Source organism: Hemicordylus capensis, chromosome 2 (assembly GCF_027244095.1).
Source record: "Hemicordylus capensis ecotype Gifberg chromosome 2, rHemCap1.1.pri, whole genome shotgun sequence".
NCBI classification, from domain to species: domain Eukaryota; kingdom Metazoa; phylum Chordata; class Lepidosauria; order Squamata; family Cordylidae; genus Hemicordylus; species Hemicordylus capensis.
Genome location: NC_069658.1, coordinates 167,792,559 through 167,809,493, shown reverse-complemented (window position 1 = coordinate 167,809,493; position 16,935 = coordinate 167,792,559). Strand labels below are relative to the sequence as shown.

Sequence of the window (16,935 nt, the reverse complement as noted above, 5' to 3'; positions counted from 1 at the left end):
TGTCCTAAACCATCTCATCCTAAGGAGAAGTCTTGGCACACGTTGGATGTGCATAGGGCTCTTAGGATATACATTGGCCGTACCAGTCCTTTTAGAAAGACTGATGCCTTACTTGTGTCTTTCCAACCTTCCACTGTGGGGTCTAGGGTCACTAAAGCAACCTTGAGCAGATGGATTAGGGCCATGATCGCCTTGGCCTATGATTCTTTACACCAGCCGGTGCCACTAGGGGTTATGGCTCATTCTACAAGGAGTGCCAGTAGCTCTGCTGCCTTCTCTGCTTTGGGCCCCCTTGGAAGAGATTTGCAAGGTGGCGACGTGGTCTTCTGTGTCACCTTTTGTTAAACATTATAAAATTCCGTCCTTCCATGCAGCGCAGGCAGCAGTGGGGAGAACGGTATTGCAGCAGGTGGTTTAACCATCCACTTCCCTCCCTGTTTTTTCTGTTGCTTAGGTACGTCCTGTCATGTTAGGATGACCTCCCTATACCATAGAAAAAGAAACATTGGTAGACTTACCGTGAAGGGTTCTTTTTCAGGGTATAGGGAGGTCATCCGGCCCTCCCGCGGATGGGGGGTGTCTGTTTCTTCATGAATTTCAGAGAAGTGGGGCAACTCCCAGGTTTAAAGTTTACCTTTTCTATTTTTTTCCTTGGGTTGCTATGGTTGACGTTCTAGGTGTCAGTTGTCCTTTTACTTAAATCTCTACTACAGTCCTGGAACTGGGGATTGACTGACAGCTGCCTGACTATATAAACAGCGCCTGAATTTTGATTGGTCCTGTCTAGAGCATGCAGAGGCTGACAAACCCATCACGTTAGGATGACCTCCCTATACCCTGAAAAAGAACCCTTTACGGTAAGTCTACCAATGTTCCTTTCTCTTTTCAGGTTCAATAACTACTGCAGATGGCTCAGCCCTTGTGAAGCTAGGAAACACTACAGTGATATGTGGCATAAAGGCTGTAAGTTATGAATAGAAAAGATTTTTAAAAAGTGAATATAACTTCAAGTTGCATAGTCTTTGTAGAGCCAAATAGACCAGTACCCTATTTGATTTACTTACGACTTTTCCTCTGAGCTGCTGCTGTTAGCCTTGTTGATCAATGGAAAAGCAGAATGAGGCAGCTAATTGACAGTGTCCCCTGAATGCCTTCTCCAAACATTGAAGTGATGAAGTGGGTGTGTGGAGAAGAATGTTTGATCCAGCTGTTCAGGTGGCATGCAGCTTGCACGGAAACCAACCAATTTTGGCATAAAGCTGTTTTGTGTTTGCAAAGTACAGAATTATGCTTGGTGGGAATGGCCTATTCAATCTGGGGCTGTCTTGTCTGGTAGAATCACTCACTTGGGTACACACTCACTTGGCTGGTAGAATCTCTCTCTCTCTTTTTTTTAGATCCAGAATTCGTGTATTTTAAATTTACTTAATTTCAAAAATTGTACTCTGCCTTGATCGAGCCTCATTTTCTCCTGTCTGCTTCTATATGTCTCTGTTGGAATTGCCTATTGAGGCAGAGATTATGCATCATTGGAGTTATACATGTAGCATTGGTAGCCAGAGTAAAGCATTTATGGGCATTGCATGTTTTAAGTGTGTGTGTATTTGGTTTTTCAACAAAAAAAAGTTCTCAGTGGTTTCTGTCATAATTTTTAAAAATGCATGTTCTATTGTTGTAAGCTGCCCTTAGCATCTTGGAAGCGGGAAGGATAAAAAAGAGGAAATAAATTATCCTAATTCAAGAGAATTTGCAGTTGTCTAAAAATGGACAGAACTGGAAATTTAGCTTTAAATTAGAATATATGGTTTGGCAAGGTTTTCTTGTAGGAAATTTTTTTGAAAAAAGAATCTGAATACTGTTAAGAGGATTTCCCATTTGGATGTGTTAGATTATTGATAAATGTGAACACAACACAGAAACAATCCACGATTTTAGTGAAATAGTGCCAAATTTGTTTGATTGTCATTAAAATAAACAAACTGCTATTTAACTGTCCAGAGACACAGGATGTGGGCAGCACAACAATATGTTAAATTAATATTTATTTATTTATTAAATAATAAATTTAATTAACTTATTAAATGTATTAAATAATTAATTTATTAAATTAAAAACTATGGGAACAAAGTCTTGTCTTGATACCCAAAATGTGTGTTAGGTTTAAGAAAAGATCCAGAAAGACTATTTATTTAATTTAGGAATGTATACGCTGCCTGTTTTCCAGGGAATTCAAGATAACTTACAATAAATTAAAATACTACCCCATCCCCACAAAGTGCAATAAAAGACAACAAAACAATGAAAGCATTTAAACAATCCATCTAAAAGCAGCAGAAAATAAAACACGTATTTTTAAATTTCTTGCCATTCTTGCTGCCAACACACTGCATACAGGAATTTGCAGCGCCTCCTGCTGATTCCAGTAACAAGGGATATATTGGTGAGTATTCTTTATTCACTTTCCCTCTGAAATTACAAATTGTTTTTCAGTAAAGTGTTTTGATGACTGGACAATTCCATCAGCATGTATGGTGCTGATGGAATTGTGCTCCTGACATGTTTTCACCTTGCATTTAATTTGAAAGCATGAAATATTCCCAAATCCCCAGAAAAATCAAAGAATGGATACAATTGGGCCAGTAGGGATTAATTACTCATTCCCTCCATGGCCATCTATGCTGCACCAGTTTTGAGTGCCCAGAGCTCACCCTGCAGGGTTGGTGTTTGTATGCCACTTGTATACCCCACCAGGGTAATGCCACTTTCCTCCATTGTAGTGAGGTGGACACCTGTGCTGATGTTGTCTGCCTGCCTTATAGGAAGGGGGAGCAACTAGGACTAGTGTCCATGCTCCTGGTGACTTTCTGCCTTTTCTGGTGCTGGTTGTAGACATGTTCATCTGCAAGGCTGCTTGAGCATTGGAACACTTGTTGCCTTGCTACCAAACTTGGCATAGGACACAGATGTGCCCGTCTACAGCCTTGTGGTCAGCCAATAGGATGGTGGAGCATTTCGGCCTCCCTTCTCAGCTTGCTGCTGCTCCTAGAGCTGGATGTACGTCCTTCAACCTGCAGGAACCATTCGGAGCTGGCTGTGAGTCTCTGCCATGCTCCAGTACTATGCAGCATCACCATTGCTGACCGTGGCCAGAAGCAAAAACTACCCACCCCCTATTCCAAGGAAGAACCAGGTCCTCTCTAGGAAGGGTTGGGTACTGAAAGTGGAGAAAAATAAGGAGAAACAGAAAAAAAACTGAACTCAGCAGAGCTGAAGGAAAAAGCTCTGCTGGCCAGCTTACAAGGCTGGGAGAGCAAGGTCCCCCCCCCCCCGCCCCCAAGCAGTGAAATCAAAAGTGGAACCTGCCTGCTGCTCGGGGAGGAGGTGCCATCCTAGGAGCTTGGAATGCCCTATGGGAGTCTAGGGAGAGTATCAAATATCCCATGGAGCCAAGAATGCCACTGTGTGGATGGCAGCTTCCCTTTTTTATAGCACTTAGCAATAGCAATAGCACTTACATTTATATACCGCTCTATAGCCGGAGCTCTCTAAGCGGTTTACAGTGATTTAGCATATTGCCCCCAACATTTCTGGGTACTCATTTTACCGACCTCGGAAGGATGGAAGGCTGAGACAACCTTGAGCCCCTGGTCAGGATCGAACTTGTAATCTTCTGGTTACAGGGCGGCAGTTTTACCACTGCGCCACCAGGGGCTCTTATTTCATTAGGGTGTCCTGTGTTAGTAGGGGGAGGACTTGAATCTCTTTTCCCTGGGGTGTACATCAGTTTCTATTTATATACATATACATGTTCCTTACATCCATAAGGGATACATGTAAATTCATAGGTTTCCTTTTTTCTAAGGATAAGTTTGGAACATAAAATATTGAGGACTGAGTATTGTACTAAATGTCTTTTATTAACTCTCTTGCTGACTTTGATTCCTAATTATTCCTGCCTAGTTCCTAATGTGGATCTACCTCCACTTTGTTCATCACGGTTTCGACCTGGACCTCCAGGGGAAGAGGCTCAGGCAGCTAGCCAGTTTATTGCAGATGTGATTGAAAAGTAAGAAATGCAGTGCTTTAACTTTTTCAAGGAAATTGTGAGAGGAACTGGGTTTTCCTTTTCACCGCATTACTGTTTTAGTTCACAGGTAATAATGAAAGAAGATCTGTGCATTGTAGATGGAAAGGTGAGTAAAAGTTAAGTCTTTACAGTGAATATTGATCAGGGAGTCAGATGGTTCCATGTTAATAACTAGTTGAGCATCTGTGGGAAAGTTGTATTACATAGGCTAATTAGATATAATATTCATTGTGATAGTTTTATCCTACTCCTAATGCTGCTAGTGTTAAAGAGGAAAGCCTCTAACTTTTATTTATCTATTTATTTGATTTCTATACTGCCCTTCCAAAAGTTAAAAATATAGAGACCATGCACCCCCATGCCTCCAGATCCCACCCCACCGCAGTCTTTTGGAGCAGCCTTTTTCAGGGTCCAGTCATTGGGGTTCTGTAGGTCTCCTCAGCACAGATGCTGCCTACCTTTCAAAGAACTGAGTTTAATTACCGTATTTTATGGACTATAAGACTCACTTTTTTCCTCAAAAAATATCCGCCAAAATTCAGGAGCGTCTTATATGTTTTAACAGTTTAATATGTTAAAACTCTGAAAAACTGGATTAAAATTAAGGTGCGTCTTATAGTCCGTAGTGTCTTATAGTCCGTAAAATACAGTAACAGCGAAATAGCTGACCTGCTATGTAGGTATATCAAGGATTAGAAAGAAAATGAACATTCTTGTTAAGTCCTAATTTCTTATTTAATCACAAATATGTCATCTTTATGTACTTTAATTTCAGTCTTATTCTTTGGAGAGGAGATGTGAAGGAGTGTTTTGATTTATGCAGCTTTGTTGCAAAAGCTTCATTCTTGTGGTGCCTTTAAAAGCAAATACTTAAAAGTATTTACATCAGCAGATCTTTATTTCCTTAGCTTGCTTGGGTTCTGTACTGCGACATTATATGCTTAGACTACGATGGAAACCTTCTGGATGCCTGCATGTGTGCTTTCTTAGTAGCATTGAAAAATGGTAAGTTGGGTCATATTCATAGACTAAATGAAAGTTTGGAATTTAAATGATTAAGAAGCCAGAAACCAAAGTCGTCTGGTGTTCTCCAAGTATGCGATGGCACTCCTTAAGGACCTAAACACTAACTAGTAGAGGCATGGACTCCCCTCAGGGTGAATGTCTTCATGGGAACAGGAGCTGGAATGCCTATTGCAGGGGTGTCAGACTGCCAGCTCGTGGGCTGGATCCATCCCATGGAGCTTCATTTCCTGGCCCCTCAGCTGAGCGTCAACCCCAGCAAGCATGGATTCTTCCTGCCACTCTGTGCTAAAGCAGCGGCATTGTTCCCCACTTGATGCAGCTGGCTGGCTGGTTCCTTCCTGCTGTGGCCACTGACAGTGTTTCTCTCTCCCTACACCCCATGCTTGGAAGGAAGTATTTATTCTTCCTCCCATGCTGCCATGCTCCTCCCCATTGCATCCTCGTGGCTCTTCAGAGGATAGAGACCGAAGGAGTGAGTGGAGGGCAAGGCAAGGAGGAAGGTGAGAAAAGGAAGAAGGAAGAGAGTGAGAGAAGAGGAGGAGGAGGAGGAGGACAGGAGAAAGAGGGGCAGAAGGAAGATAGGAGTGAGTGTTGAGCAAGGCAGGGAGGAAGATGAGAAAGGGGAGAGTGAGAGGAGGAGTATGACAGACAAAAGAAAGGGGCAGAAGGAAAGGAGGAGTGAGTGGAGGGCAAGGGAAGGAGAAAGGTGAGAAAAGGAAGAGAAAGGAGGAGGACAAAGACAAAAGAAAGAGTGGAGGAGAAAAGGGGGTAGAAGGAAGACAAAGAGTGAGTGGAGGGCGAGGGAGGAGGAAGACAGAAGGCAGCAGCATGAGGTGGATGCGCCCCCTCCCCCCCCATTAACCCCCGCACCCAGGGCTTAACTTGGCAAGAGGGGCAGCAGAGCATTCCTTGAGAGCTGCCATCTTCTTTTTTCTTATTTTAACAATAATACAATGCTCCTGTTGCTGCATAATGCAACGAGGGTAGGGATATGGCATTGTTAAAAAGAATGGTTGCTTTTGCAGAACAGTCCCCAAAGGATGGAGGGCCTAATGAAGCAGTAACCTACAGGGCCCCTTCAAAACTAGAGCCAGCGCTAAAATGCTGGATTAAGCAGACCCTTAATCTGATTGAGCAAGGCAGTTCTTATAATCTATCTATCTAAAACTTGCTTTGATTGTTAGTGTCAGGTAAAGAGAACAGTAAGTTACTTCCAGATGATGCATGTTTCTAAATGGTAGATTATGTTATTTTTATGCAAGACTCCTCGAGTATGCATTTTGGCATGAAAAAGCCAAAGCCAGAGGGTAAGCATATCTACAATTAGCAACAATACATTGGAAGCATGGTGCTGCATCCTGCTTCCCTTCCATGTTGCTTCCAAATGCCCACATCCTCCCTGCTTTGCTCATCAAGAAAGTCCCTTTATACCAAGAACTTACCTCTGCTTGCTCAATATTTGTCCTTATTATTTTAGTGCAATTGCCTGCAGTCAGCATAAATGAAGAAACTGGTTTAGCAGAAGTTAACTTAAAAGAGAAGACTCCTCTGACTGTTAGAAAGCAACCAGTGGCTGCATCATTTGTGCTATTTGAGTAAGTAGATAATTATGTTAACACTTATACCTTAAAGGAGTGTTGATGGGGAAGCAGAAGAGTACTGCCTATACTCATAAGAACAGCCCTGCTGGATCAGGCCCAAGGCCCATCTATTCCAGCATCCTGTTTCGCACATTGGCCCACCAGATGCCTCTGAGAAGCCCACAGGCAGGAGTTGAGGGCATGCCCTCATTCCTGCTGTTACCCCCCTGCAACTGGTACTCAGAGGCATCCTGCCTTTGAGGCTGGAGGTAGCCTATAGCCCCCCAACTAGTAGCCGTTGATAGACCTCTCCTCCATGAAGTTATCCACACTCTCTTAATTCCTTCCAGGTTGTTGGCTATCACCACATCTTGTGGCAGAGAATTCCACAAGTTGATTATACGTTGTGTGAAAAAATACTTCCGTTTGCTGGTCCTAAATTTCCCGGCAATCAATTTCATGGGATGACCCCTAGTTCTAGTGTTATGTGAATGGGAGAAGAATTTCTCTCAATCCACTTTCTCCACACCATTCATGATTTTATAGACCTCTATCATGACTCCCCACAGTCATCTTTTTTCTAAACTAAATAGACCCACCAGTTGTTGTAGCCTTGCCTCATAAGAAAGGTGCTCTAGGCTCCTGATCATCTTGGTTGCCCTCTTCTGCACCTTTTCTAGTTCTACAATGTCCTTTTTTAGATATGGTGACCAAAATAGCACACAGTACTCCAGGTGTGGCCGCACCATAGTTTTGTATAAGGGAATTATAATATTAGGAGTTCTATTTTCAATCCCCTTCCTCATGATTCCTAGCATGGAATTGGCCTTTTTCACAGCTGCCGCACATTGAGTCGACACTTTCAACAAGCTGTCCACCACGACCCCAAGATCCCTCTCCTGGTCAGTCACCGACAGCTTAGATCCCATCAGCATATACTTGAAGTTGGACACATTGTCGTCCCAATGTGCATCACTTTACACTTGCCAACATTGAACCTCATTTGCCATTTTGTCACCTACTCCCCCTACTCCTGAGAACAGGAGCCTGATTAATGCTCGCTTTGACAAGTTGGGTTTCTTAATCTCATCTGCAGAAATGAATCACCCAGTGTAGCATTTGCACAACAAAAAACTATTTTTCTCATCCCCTCCTCCCTGCTGAAGCCCCGGTTCTCCTCCACCACCAGAAAAGGTAGTGCTTTCTGGGTGTTACAGCCTGTGCAGCCCCGCATGCCACATCAGCTGTTGTTGCCAAGGGCCTCCTCCTGACCCAACCCTCAGCAGAAGCTTGTTAGTCAGGGAGTTTCAGTGAGGGCTCCTGTGGGCCTGGCTGTCTGCTTGCATGTGAGGTTCAAAAAGGTTTCCTCATTGCTGCTAAGTGGTTAAGATCAAAGAGAGAACCCCAACTGATGACTCTTTGGTGAGAATAATTTTATATAAATAAAAAATGAGACCTCACAATGCTGGGTGTGAGGGAGTTATTTGTACCAGCCTACTCCTGGTTTTCCTCTCTCTCTCTTTTTTGCTTGGTACTCCTCTTCATTCAGGCAAATCAGAGGAATATTCCTTCTATTAGAGGAGTATTCCACTCAGAGGAGTATTCCTTCTACTGAAAACAATAGAGTGTCTTCTAATTAATAACCCTCCCTTTTGGAAGAGAGCCTGGTTTTATTTAATATTTGTACAACACCCCCTGAAATCTCATTTAATATATTTGTACAATGCCCTCATGTCTCTGTGTGGTTTACCACAATAATAAAACAAATTAAAACAGTTAAACCACAATTCTAGTTTTAAAAGCTTGGGTGAATAAGTGTGTTTCATGTGTCCTTTTAAAAAAAAGTTGTCAGAGATGGAAAAGCTCTTATTTCAGCAGGGAGCCCATTCCAAAGCCTTCGGGTGGCAGCAGAGAAGGCCCAACCCTGAGTGCCCACCAGACAAACTGGTGGCAACTGCAGATATCTCTCTCCAGATAATCTCGATGGGCAGTGAGGCTCATAACCAATCTGTTATGAATTACATTAGCCCATGGCTTAATTCTTGTGCTAGAAATTACAACTTCAACATTATTAGTCTAGGTTCTGATGGGCATAAACTACTGTAAAAGTAATTTAAGTACTTACTAACTACACTTTTTGTAAAGTAATTAACTACTTTGAAGTGAGGTAGTTTAAACTACTCCCCCCACCCCCACTGGCTGAAACTTTTAAAAAGACAATGGCTGGTAGGTGGGGTTACCATATCTTCTGATGGAAATTATAGTATATTCCATAATTATATGTATTCTTAGTTACTGATTTAGAAATTCTGTATTTGTAGATAATTTTTGATATGATAATGAATGGTTTCAAATCTTGTCCCAACCACTCATCCAACTGCCATTTGCTATCTAGAATTTTTGGGGGGATGTGGTACTGTGAGGGTCTCTTTAAAAAAACAACCACCACCTCTTGCCATAGGAATGGTTTCAAAGAGTGCCTGGACCCCCCCCCCCAGAAAAACAATTGTGATAGCCCAGTGCTGCTCACCATTGGTTGTCCTGTTCTGTCTGAAAGTTGTGTGCCACAACTGGACTGCATAAACCCCAAGTCCAGCACCTTAAATATGGTTGTTATCTCTATATACAATTTCTTCACTCTCCAGTTTGTTTTTTAATCCTTAAAAGCACATTAGTGATCGTTGACCCAACTGCAGAAGAGGAAGACTTGGCAACTGGAACTTTAACAATTGTAACTGATGAAGAAGGCCAACTGTGTTCTGTTTATAAACCAGGTATTGTTTATAAATTATTACAAATGAGTTTGAGAGCTTGTTTGAGCCATATGAATTGGACCCATCATAAAATATTTTTGGACATCTTCAGTTCTGCAAAAACAAATGCAACATGGTATTGGTTTGATTGTGCTTACAACTGCATCCTAGTATAAGTTGTATCTTCATTCTCTGATGCCTGGAGCCGAGGACATCTCTCATTGGGTTATCCTCTCCCACGTGCTCCCAGGCAGGACTAATGAAATTCTGTTACTAGCCTTAAGAGCCCGGGACAGATAACTCCACCCAGTTCTTTTAGTCCTGCTGCGCTCCTAGGCAGAGATTGTTTGTATTACTCTTGCATTGTTTGTTGTTCTCTATTTAGCTCTTTACTGCTTTATATTTTCATACTATTTCTTCATCTTTACCTCAGCTGTATCGTTTAAAAAAAACCCGTCCTGTCCTCCACTTGTCCGTTACCTTGTGTCTCTTCTTACTCTGTGTATCCCCTTTTAAACGTCTATTGCCTAATAGAGAGATGACAGGCTATTAGACGTATTTTAGTCCCCACGGGGAGAAAGACATCGGGCTTCCCGTTTGCTACTAGAGCGCCAGGTTTGCCCTTAACGAAGCCGATAATACAGGGGATGCCGGATCATGTCCCCTGCTCCCCACGGTCAAGGACGCCACACCTGGTCCCTCCTTGCCGGCCCACATGACAAAGAGCTTCATAAGGCCTAGGGATGATTTGCAGCTGGATAGCATGGGCCAGACCTTGGTCTCGCTCCCACCTATTCCGAGCCTGCTTGAAAAAGGAGTGCCATTGCAGCCGCTGCGACATCTAGCGGTTCTGCAAGTAGCAGCGCGATGATTTCGGCAGGAAGCCCAGGAACGGCTGCTAAGCAAAGCCGTGCTTATTCCACTTATCTCCCTCCTCTTCTGAGGAGTTTACCTCCCAGCCACTCAAGAAAGCTAGGCGCAAGAGGAAGCATATTGATGTGGATGGTCTTCATAATCTCCATCCACAGGATCCAGTTAGATTGGTGGATTTAAGAGGGGGTGGACATTCATCAGAGGGGCCTGTGGCAGGGGGAATCCCCTGACATTACACCCAGCAATCCTTTACCACCACTTCTTCCAAATGAGGCACTGGCTACGAACCTGCCTGTATCCCCAATCCCTTCTGGTAGAGGAGCGACACCTATTGCAGTACCTAATCCCATTCCTGCACCAAATCCTATTACAGTACCAATTCCAGGAAATTTCCCTTTAGATCCACTGGACAAGGAAGAGGGAGAGTGGTCGGATGATCAGGATAACCCTGCATCCACCCAATCTCAGCGATTATTTTCACAGAAGGATTTTAGCCCCCTGGTGTCTAGAGCTATCAATGCGCTAGACCTTCAGACACCTATTAATCCAGATTCTGCTCCCCCTACTAAGGGATCTCTGGTTTTTCCTAAGCCTAAAGGCAAGGAGCTTCTTTTACCACTGCCAGATCTGCTGGCTTATACGGTTAAGGAGGAATGGCTACTTCCTACGTAATTGTAAATTGGTGGCAGTAGCCAACAAACATTATGCCTTTCAGCAAGAGGCCATGGACATGTTCAGGGTGCCTCTGGCAGATGCTCCTGTGGTAGCCCTACTAAATGGGGCATTGTTACTTAGGGATGGGGAGTCTGTCTTAAAGGACCAAAATGATAAAAAACAACAACTTGAGGCTTCTTTTAAACAAGCTAATGAGGCCTCATCCTTGTCTATAAGGGCCTCGGCTGCCGCATCCATCCTATCCCAGGTGTCTGTGGTATGGTTAGATGACTTCATACAAGATTCCCCTTCTGACATTTTTAGCCTAAGACACCAGCTTATTAAAAGCCAGAAGGCACCTTTGTCTCAGATGCAACCCTGGACACCATAAAATTTTCCTCCAGGGCTTCTGCAGCTGCAGTTGTTGGACACCGTAACTTATGGCTGAAGCATTGGCCAGTAGATGCTGCTTCTCAGTCAAATTTGGCTGCAGTTCCTTATAACGGGGCAAAGATGCTTGGGGAGGAAGCACTAAAAGAGGTATTGGTAGAGTCTAAGGATAAGCATAAGGCCATGCCTCTTCCCCCAGCACCACGTAGACAAGAATGTCTCCCTCCTAGGAGGTCATTTCAGTTTCAGTACCAGTCCTTTTGGAATTTTCGCCCCTCCTTTCGAGGGAGGGACAGAGATTCCAGATACCAGCGTCCTCAGTGGAACAGACAGCGAGGTGGTAGGGCCTACAATCAGGGCAGACAGGCATTTACCAACCAGCCAAAACCTCAAAAGCAGCAATGACTCCCCATTGGGGGAGTCTGGGGGGGTCAACTGTCAACCTTCCTTCAAGAATGTCAGAAAACGACAACAGATCTGTATGTCCTCTCAACAGTAGAGACTGGCTACAAGATAAAGCTAACAACAGCTCCTACCAACAGATTTTTACCAACTCCAAGATCACCTTGTCTTGTCAAACACTCAGACCTTCTATACACCATCAAACAACTAATGGTTATAGGTGCAATAGAACTTGTTCCTGCCCATCAACAGGGACAGGGTATATATTCAATAATTTTTATTGTTCCCCAAAAGGACAAGTCTCTCAGGGCTGTATTTGACTTAAAATTCCTGAACTGGTGGGTTCCAAAGCACAGGTTTCACATGGAATCTCTTCATTCAATAACAGAAACATTGCAACATCTAGACTTGTTAGCTTCCATAGATTTAAGGGAAGCCTATTTACACATCCCAATTCACTCCAAAAGTCGTCATCTCCTTCGCTTCAAATACTGCGGAGTACATGACCAATCGCACACTTAAGACTGCAGGGAGTACGCATTTTTTGTTACTTGGACGACCTTCTGAGGTTTCTGTCAGAACTGTCGGCGGTGAGGGATCTTCAGCTGACACTCTACATGCTAGAGCAACATGGATTCCTCATAAACAAGGAAAAGAGCAATCTTCTACCTTCTCACAAGATTCATCATCTCGGCGTGTTGATAGATACCTGCAAGGACAGACTGTTCTTACCAGAAGAATGGGTACAGATGTTAAAGCAAGAGGTCATAGAAGTTCTGCGAGCCCACCAGGCCAGACTGTTGTTTCTTGCATGCCTCCTGGGTCTAATGGTGGCCACACTGGATTCTGTACTGTGGGCCAGATATCATCTGAGACCATTACAATGATTTCTTCTAAAGTTTAGGGTACCCATATCCAACAAGGTCAATATCAACATCTTTGTCCCACAAGAAATTTTGACATCACTTCAGTGGTAGTTGATGGATTCCAACATCAGACTAGGCAAGGAGTTCCTGGAACCAACTCGGTCATAATTACTACCAACGCCAGCAAAGCAGGATGGGGAGCCCATTGCCAACACAGAACTGCCCAGGGCGCTTGGTCAATGGAAGAGAGCTTACACAGCATCAATTGTTTGGAATTACGAGCTATTCACCTTGCCCTGATAGCGTCCCGGTTCCTGATTATCAACTACCATGTGTTGGTCAGATCGGAGGGAGTAGATGCCCTATCAGCGGAATGGCCTCGGGAACTCCTATATGCATTTCCACCAACTCCACTACTGGCCTGCCTACTTCGCAGAGTCCGACTTACTCAGGGCACAAGTCATCTTGGTAGCTCCTTACTGGCCCAGGAGGCCATGGTTACCAGAACTATATCACATGGCCACACAGGAACCATGGCTCCTTCCGGTGTCAACACACCACCTCCACCAAGGTCCAGTCGAACATCACTAGCTAGGCTGGTTTCATCTAGCCACCTGGAGACTGAGCAGGGAATATTAAGCAAGTTTGGTTATACTAGCAGCGTCTTGAATACTATGTTATCTTCCACCAAAGATTCTACCAAGCGTATATACCAATACACGTGGAGAGCTTTCCTATGATGGGCAACAAGGCATTCGATACCTCGTGGTGCGGCATCCATCAAGGACCTTATCACATTTCTCCAAGACGGGTTAGATAAGGGCCTCAAAGCAAATACCTTAAAAAGGCAAGCTGCATCCTTAGCAGGGTTATAGCAGGTCTCTCTAAATCCAGGGTGATAAATCATCCCCATATCAAAAGATTCCTTAGGGGTGTGACCCTTTTATCACCACTAGTGGTCCACCATTTTCCATCATGGACTCTTCAAACTGCTCCCTTTGAACCAATCAGGTCCATACCCTTAAGAGTGTTATCTTACAAAACTGCCTTCTTAGTGGCAATTACTTCTGCAAGAAGAATATCAGAGTTGAATGCACTATCTTCCCACAAGAATCTATGCATATTCTTGACAGATTCTGTACGTCTCATTCCAAATACGTTCTTCAGGCCAAAGGTGTCTTCAATCTATCATCACTCTCAGGATGTAATTTTGCCATCTTTTTGTCCCAAACCAGTCCATCCAAGGGAGCGGGAATGGCACAAGTTGGATGTTCACAGATGCTTAAAGATGTATCTGAAGCACACAGAAGGATTTAGGAAATCAGAATCCCTCTTCGTTGGTTTCTTACCAGCCTCAATGGGTAGCCAGATTTCATCACAGACTGTTGCCAGATGGATACATGCTTGTATTTCCCTCACAGACGAATCCCAACATATTTCAGCTCCAGAACACATTCTAGCACATTCAACCAGAGCGACAGCCACATCTGCCACCTTCTCAACGAATGCACCACTGCAGGACATATGCAGAGCTGCAACTTGGAAGGCACCATCGACATTTACAAAACACTACAAGATTGATGTGTTCGCCTCTGCACAAGCGGCATTTGGTTGCAGGATGCTCCAACAGGTTCTTCCCCGGGAGTAGGCAGAGGCACTCCCTCCCAGAGAGTTTTTGGCCAGGGCTTTGGTATGTCCCAATGAGAGATGTCCTCGGCTCCAGGCATCAGAGAACGGAGCATTGGTCTTCACTTACCATGAAGGCTCCTTCTTGCTGCTAGAGCAGAGGAAATCTCGGCCCTCCCTGGCCTACTCCATGGGAATCCTAGAAGTTTAAGGGCACAACCTATCTATGACTATATTGATATATATGTTATGTTACCTGTTTATTTGGTAGTTATTTCAGGATTTTGTGCTACTTGCACTTTTGGCCTAAAAGAACTGGGCGGGGTTATCCGTCCCAGGCTCTTAAGGCTAGTAATAGAATTTAATTAGTCCTGCCTGGGAGCATGTGGGAGAGGATAACTCAAAGAGAGATGTCCTCGGCTCCAGCATCAAGAAGGAGCCTTCATGGTAAGTGAAGAACAATGCTCCGTTTCCATCTCTCGTAAATATTGGCTAATGAAGAACTTCATGCAACATTTAAACAAAAACAGCATTAAGTTGTATTAGGCACAGCGGGGTGGCTCTGTCAAGCGGCCACGTGAAGCAACTGTCTTGGGCAACGAGCACACCTCGAGTGTAGGCACCTGGCCCTGGGCACCCCCTCAGGGGCTCAGATGCTGCCCTCTTCTCCCCCACTGGTTGCACCTCATGAGACAGTGGTTAGCATGCATCCAAACACTGGCAGCTTCACACGCTGACCTCTCTTCTTTGCCACTGCCAGCTTACTGTCTCTCCCCACCAAGCACTAAAATTGCCGAGACGGAGGATAGAGACAGTGTGAGAGAAAGCGGGCACTCGCATGGTGGTGAAGAGAGGCTGGTGCTTGAATGCATGCGAAGTGCTGCCTCGTGGCATGCAGGCAGTGATCAGCAGGCCCCATCTATTGGCAAGGGGGGGGGGGGAGAGGCTGCATCTGGGCTGGCAAGCTGTGGCTCATTGCCTTCACCTCTAGTAACGGATGGCGATGAACTGGCACTGACTCTGCATCCAGTTTGTCATGTGTCGCTCTCTAATATGATTATTATTATGAAACCAGCCAGTGAAAGAAGCTGTAGTGTTCAAAAGCAAAGGCAATGGAATATTCATTGTGCATGTCTTTGTTCCTGTTTCCTTGTTAGGAGGAAGTGCACTGACGGGAGCAAAACTTCAAGACTGTATCAGTCGAGCAAAGACAAGACACAAAGAAGTGAAGAAACTAATGGATAAAGTGATCAAAAGTGTAACGCCAACATAAACAAGCAGTGATCACTTTAAAGATTTGTTAAAAAAAAAAAAGTATTGGCTATACAGTGCTCACAGTCCCTTTATTTCAAACATCCTTTTCCAAAGTCCATTATTTTAAGATATTCTGTCTTCAAGTATGTACAGTGTTGCCTATTTGCAAATTGGCAAAACGCTACTTTAAAATGTTTTAGTTTCCTTACAAAAACCAGTGTTAAGCTAATTAGAAAAAAAATTCTGTATCTCACAAGATTGGTTGGTTGCCATGTACAGTTTGCATGCTTCACAGTATAAACTCAAATTCAACTCCACCAGAAAATGTAAAGATTTTATTTTGTTTAAATAATAAAAAAATCCCTTTAAAGATATAATCTCAAATGCAAGTTTTAGGACTTTGACAGTGTTGAGGTGCTTCTTTTTACTTCCTGACTGGCTGCCTGAATGATGGTGTTGGAGCTGAGCTGCTTGTGCCGCCGCTGCCACCATAACCATTTGGTGGTGGAAGAATCGCAACTGCTGCCAGGAAAGGAGAAGGAAAGAAACTTAATATGTCACTTTTTAGAGCTGCTTTTTCACTTCAGGCAGAATTAAAACAATGGAATAGCAAGTCAGGAGCAGACAATAGCTAGCTTTCTGCAGCATGTAAGGCATTAGACAGTCCAGAGTTGCCTAGCTTTCATTTGTCTAACAATGATCAGGCAGAGACATTTGGATATGCCGTGTGGGGGGGGGGGAGTACCAAAAGTTCTGCAAATTTTTTTTGAAATTTCATCACAGTTTTGGTTTTTCAATATTGAAAAGTCCTGTTATTAACTTTTAAAAGACTGGCTCAGTCTTTCCTCCCTCATATGAACATGCCAGATTCTGAACAGGATGTAAGGCATAGCAAGTCATTCCACAAGTCATTCAGCCAGGGCCTTTGAGCACAAGGTATCTCTGGCATTGCAACTCAGTGCTGACAAGCTAGAGGTCCACAAGAGGAACTATATATGGAGACAATGAAGACAACCAAGCAGCACCAGTGGCACAGAAACCTGCTGAGGGCCTTTCTATAACCTTCCAGAGGGGACAACTTCACTCCTTCCAGGAACTCAGCAACTGCAGATTAAATACACCATAGATTGTAATACTTTCCCTCAAAGCTATGTTCTAGTTAATATATGGAAACATCTCCGGCATGGAACCACCTCATCACAGTTTTATGTGGGAAACACTACATAAGCCAGGGCATCCATACTGACATCCAGTCTTCCAAGCAGTCCATGAACAGAGCCTCACTGAGATTGGGCATCCATATGGACGCCCACCAGTTCAAATGTTACTTCCTGTGCACAAAGGATTTTTAAATATATGAATCAGGGCTGTTCAAAGTATACAGTAACTTTTACGTGAAATTGCAATATTACATTTCTTGTGAT

General features: G+C 43.8%; 2 protein-coding genes across 25 annotated transcripts in view; one reads left to right on the top strand and one right to left on the bottom strand.

Moving 5' to 3' along the window:
• EXOSC8 (exosome component 8) overlaps positions 1-15,828 on the top strand; it is a 28,364-nt gene extending 12,536 nt beyond the window's left edge. The window contains exons 4-11 of the mRNA XM_053301202.1: positions 890-963; positions 2,395-2,440; positions 3,961-4,066; positions 4,148-4,193; positions 4,996-5,092; positions 6,591-6,708; positions 9,361-9,467; positions 15,415-15,828. Of these exons, the coding sequence (XP_053157177.1) occupies positions 890-963; positions 2,395-2,440; positions 3,961-4,066; positions 4,148-4,193; positions 4,996-5,092; positions 6,591-6,708; positions 9,361-9,467; positions 15,415-15,530 (710 nt within the window). The 3' untranslated portion in view covers positions 15,531-15,828. The remainder of the gene's footprint in view (positions 1-889; positions 964-2,394; positions 2,441-3,960; positions 4,067-4,147; positions 4,194-4,995; positions 5,093-6,590; positions 6,709-9,360; positions 9,468-15,414) is intronic.
• The window catches only part of SUPT20H (SPT20 homolog, SAGA complex component), a 61,715-nt gene continuing 60,344 nt past the window's right edge, over positions 15,565-16,935 (bottom strand). For 14 of the 24 annotated variants that reach the window (XM_053301176.1, XM_053301184.1, XM_053301192.1 and 11 more), the window contains one exon: positions 15,565-16,033. In XM_053301176.1, the coding sequence (XP_053157151.1) occupies positions 15,737-16,033 (297 nt within the window). In that variant the 3' untranslated portion in view covers positions 15,565-15,736. The remainder of the gene's footprint in view (positions 16,034-16,935) is intronic. The other 10 variants (XM_053301181.1, XM_053301182.1, XM_053301191.1 and 7 more) reach the window with 2 other exon arrangements.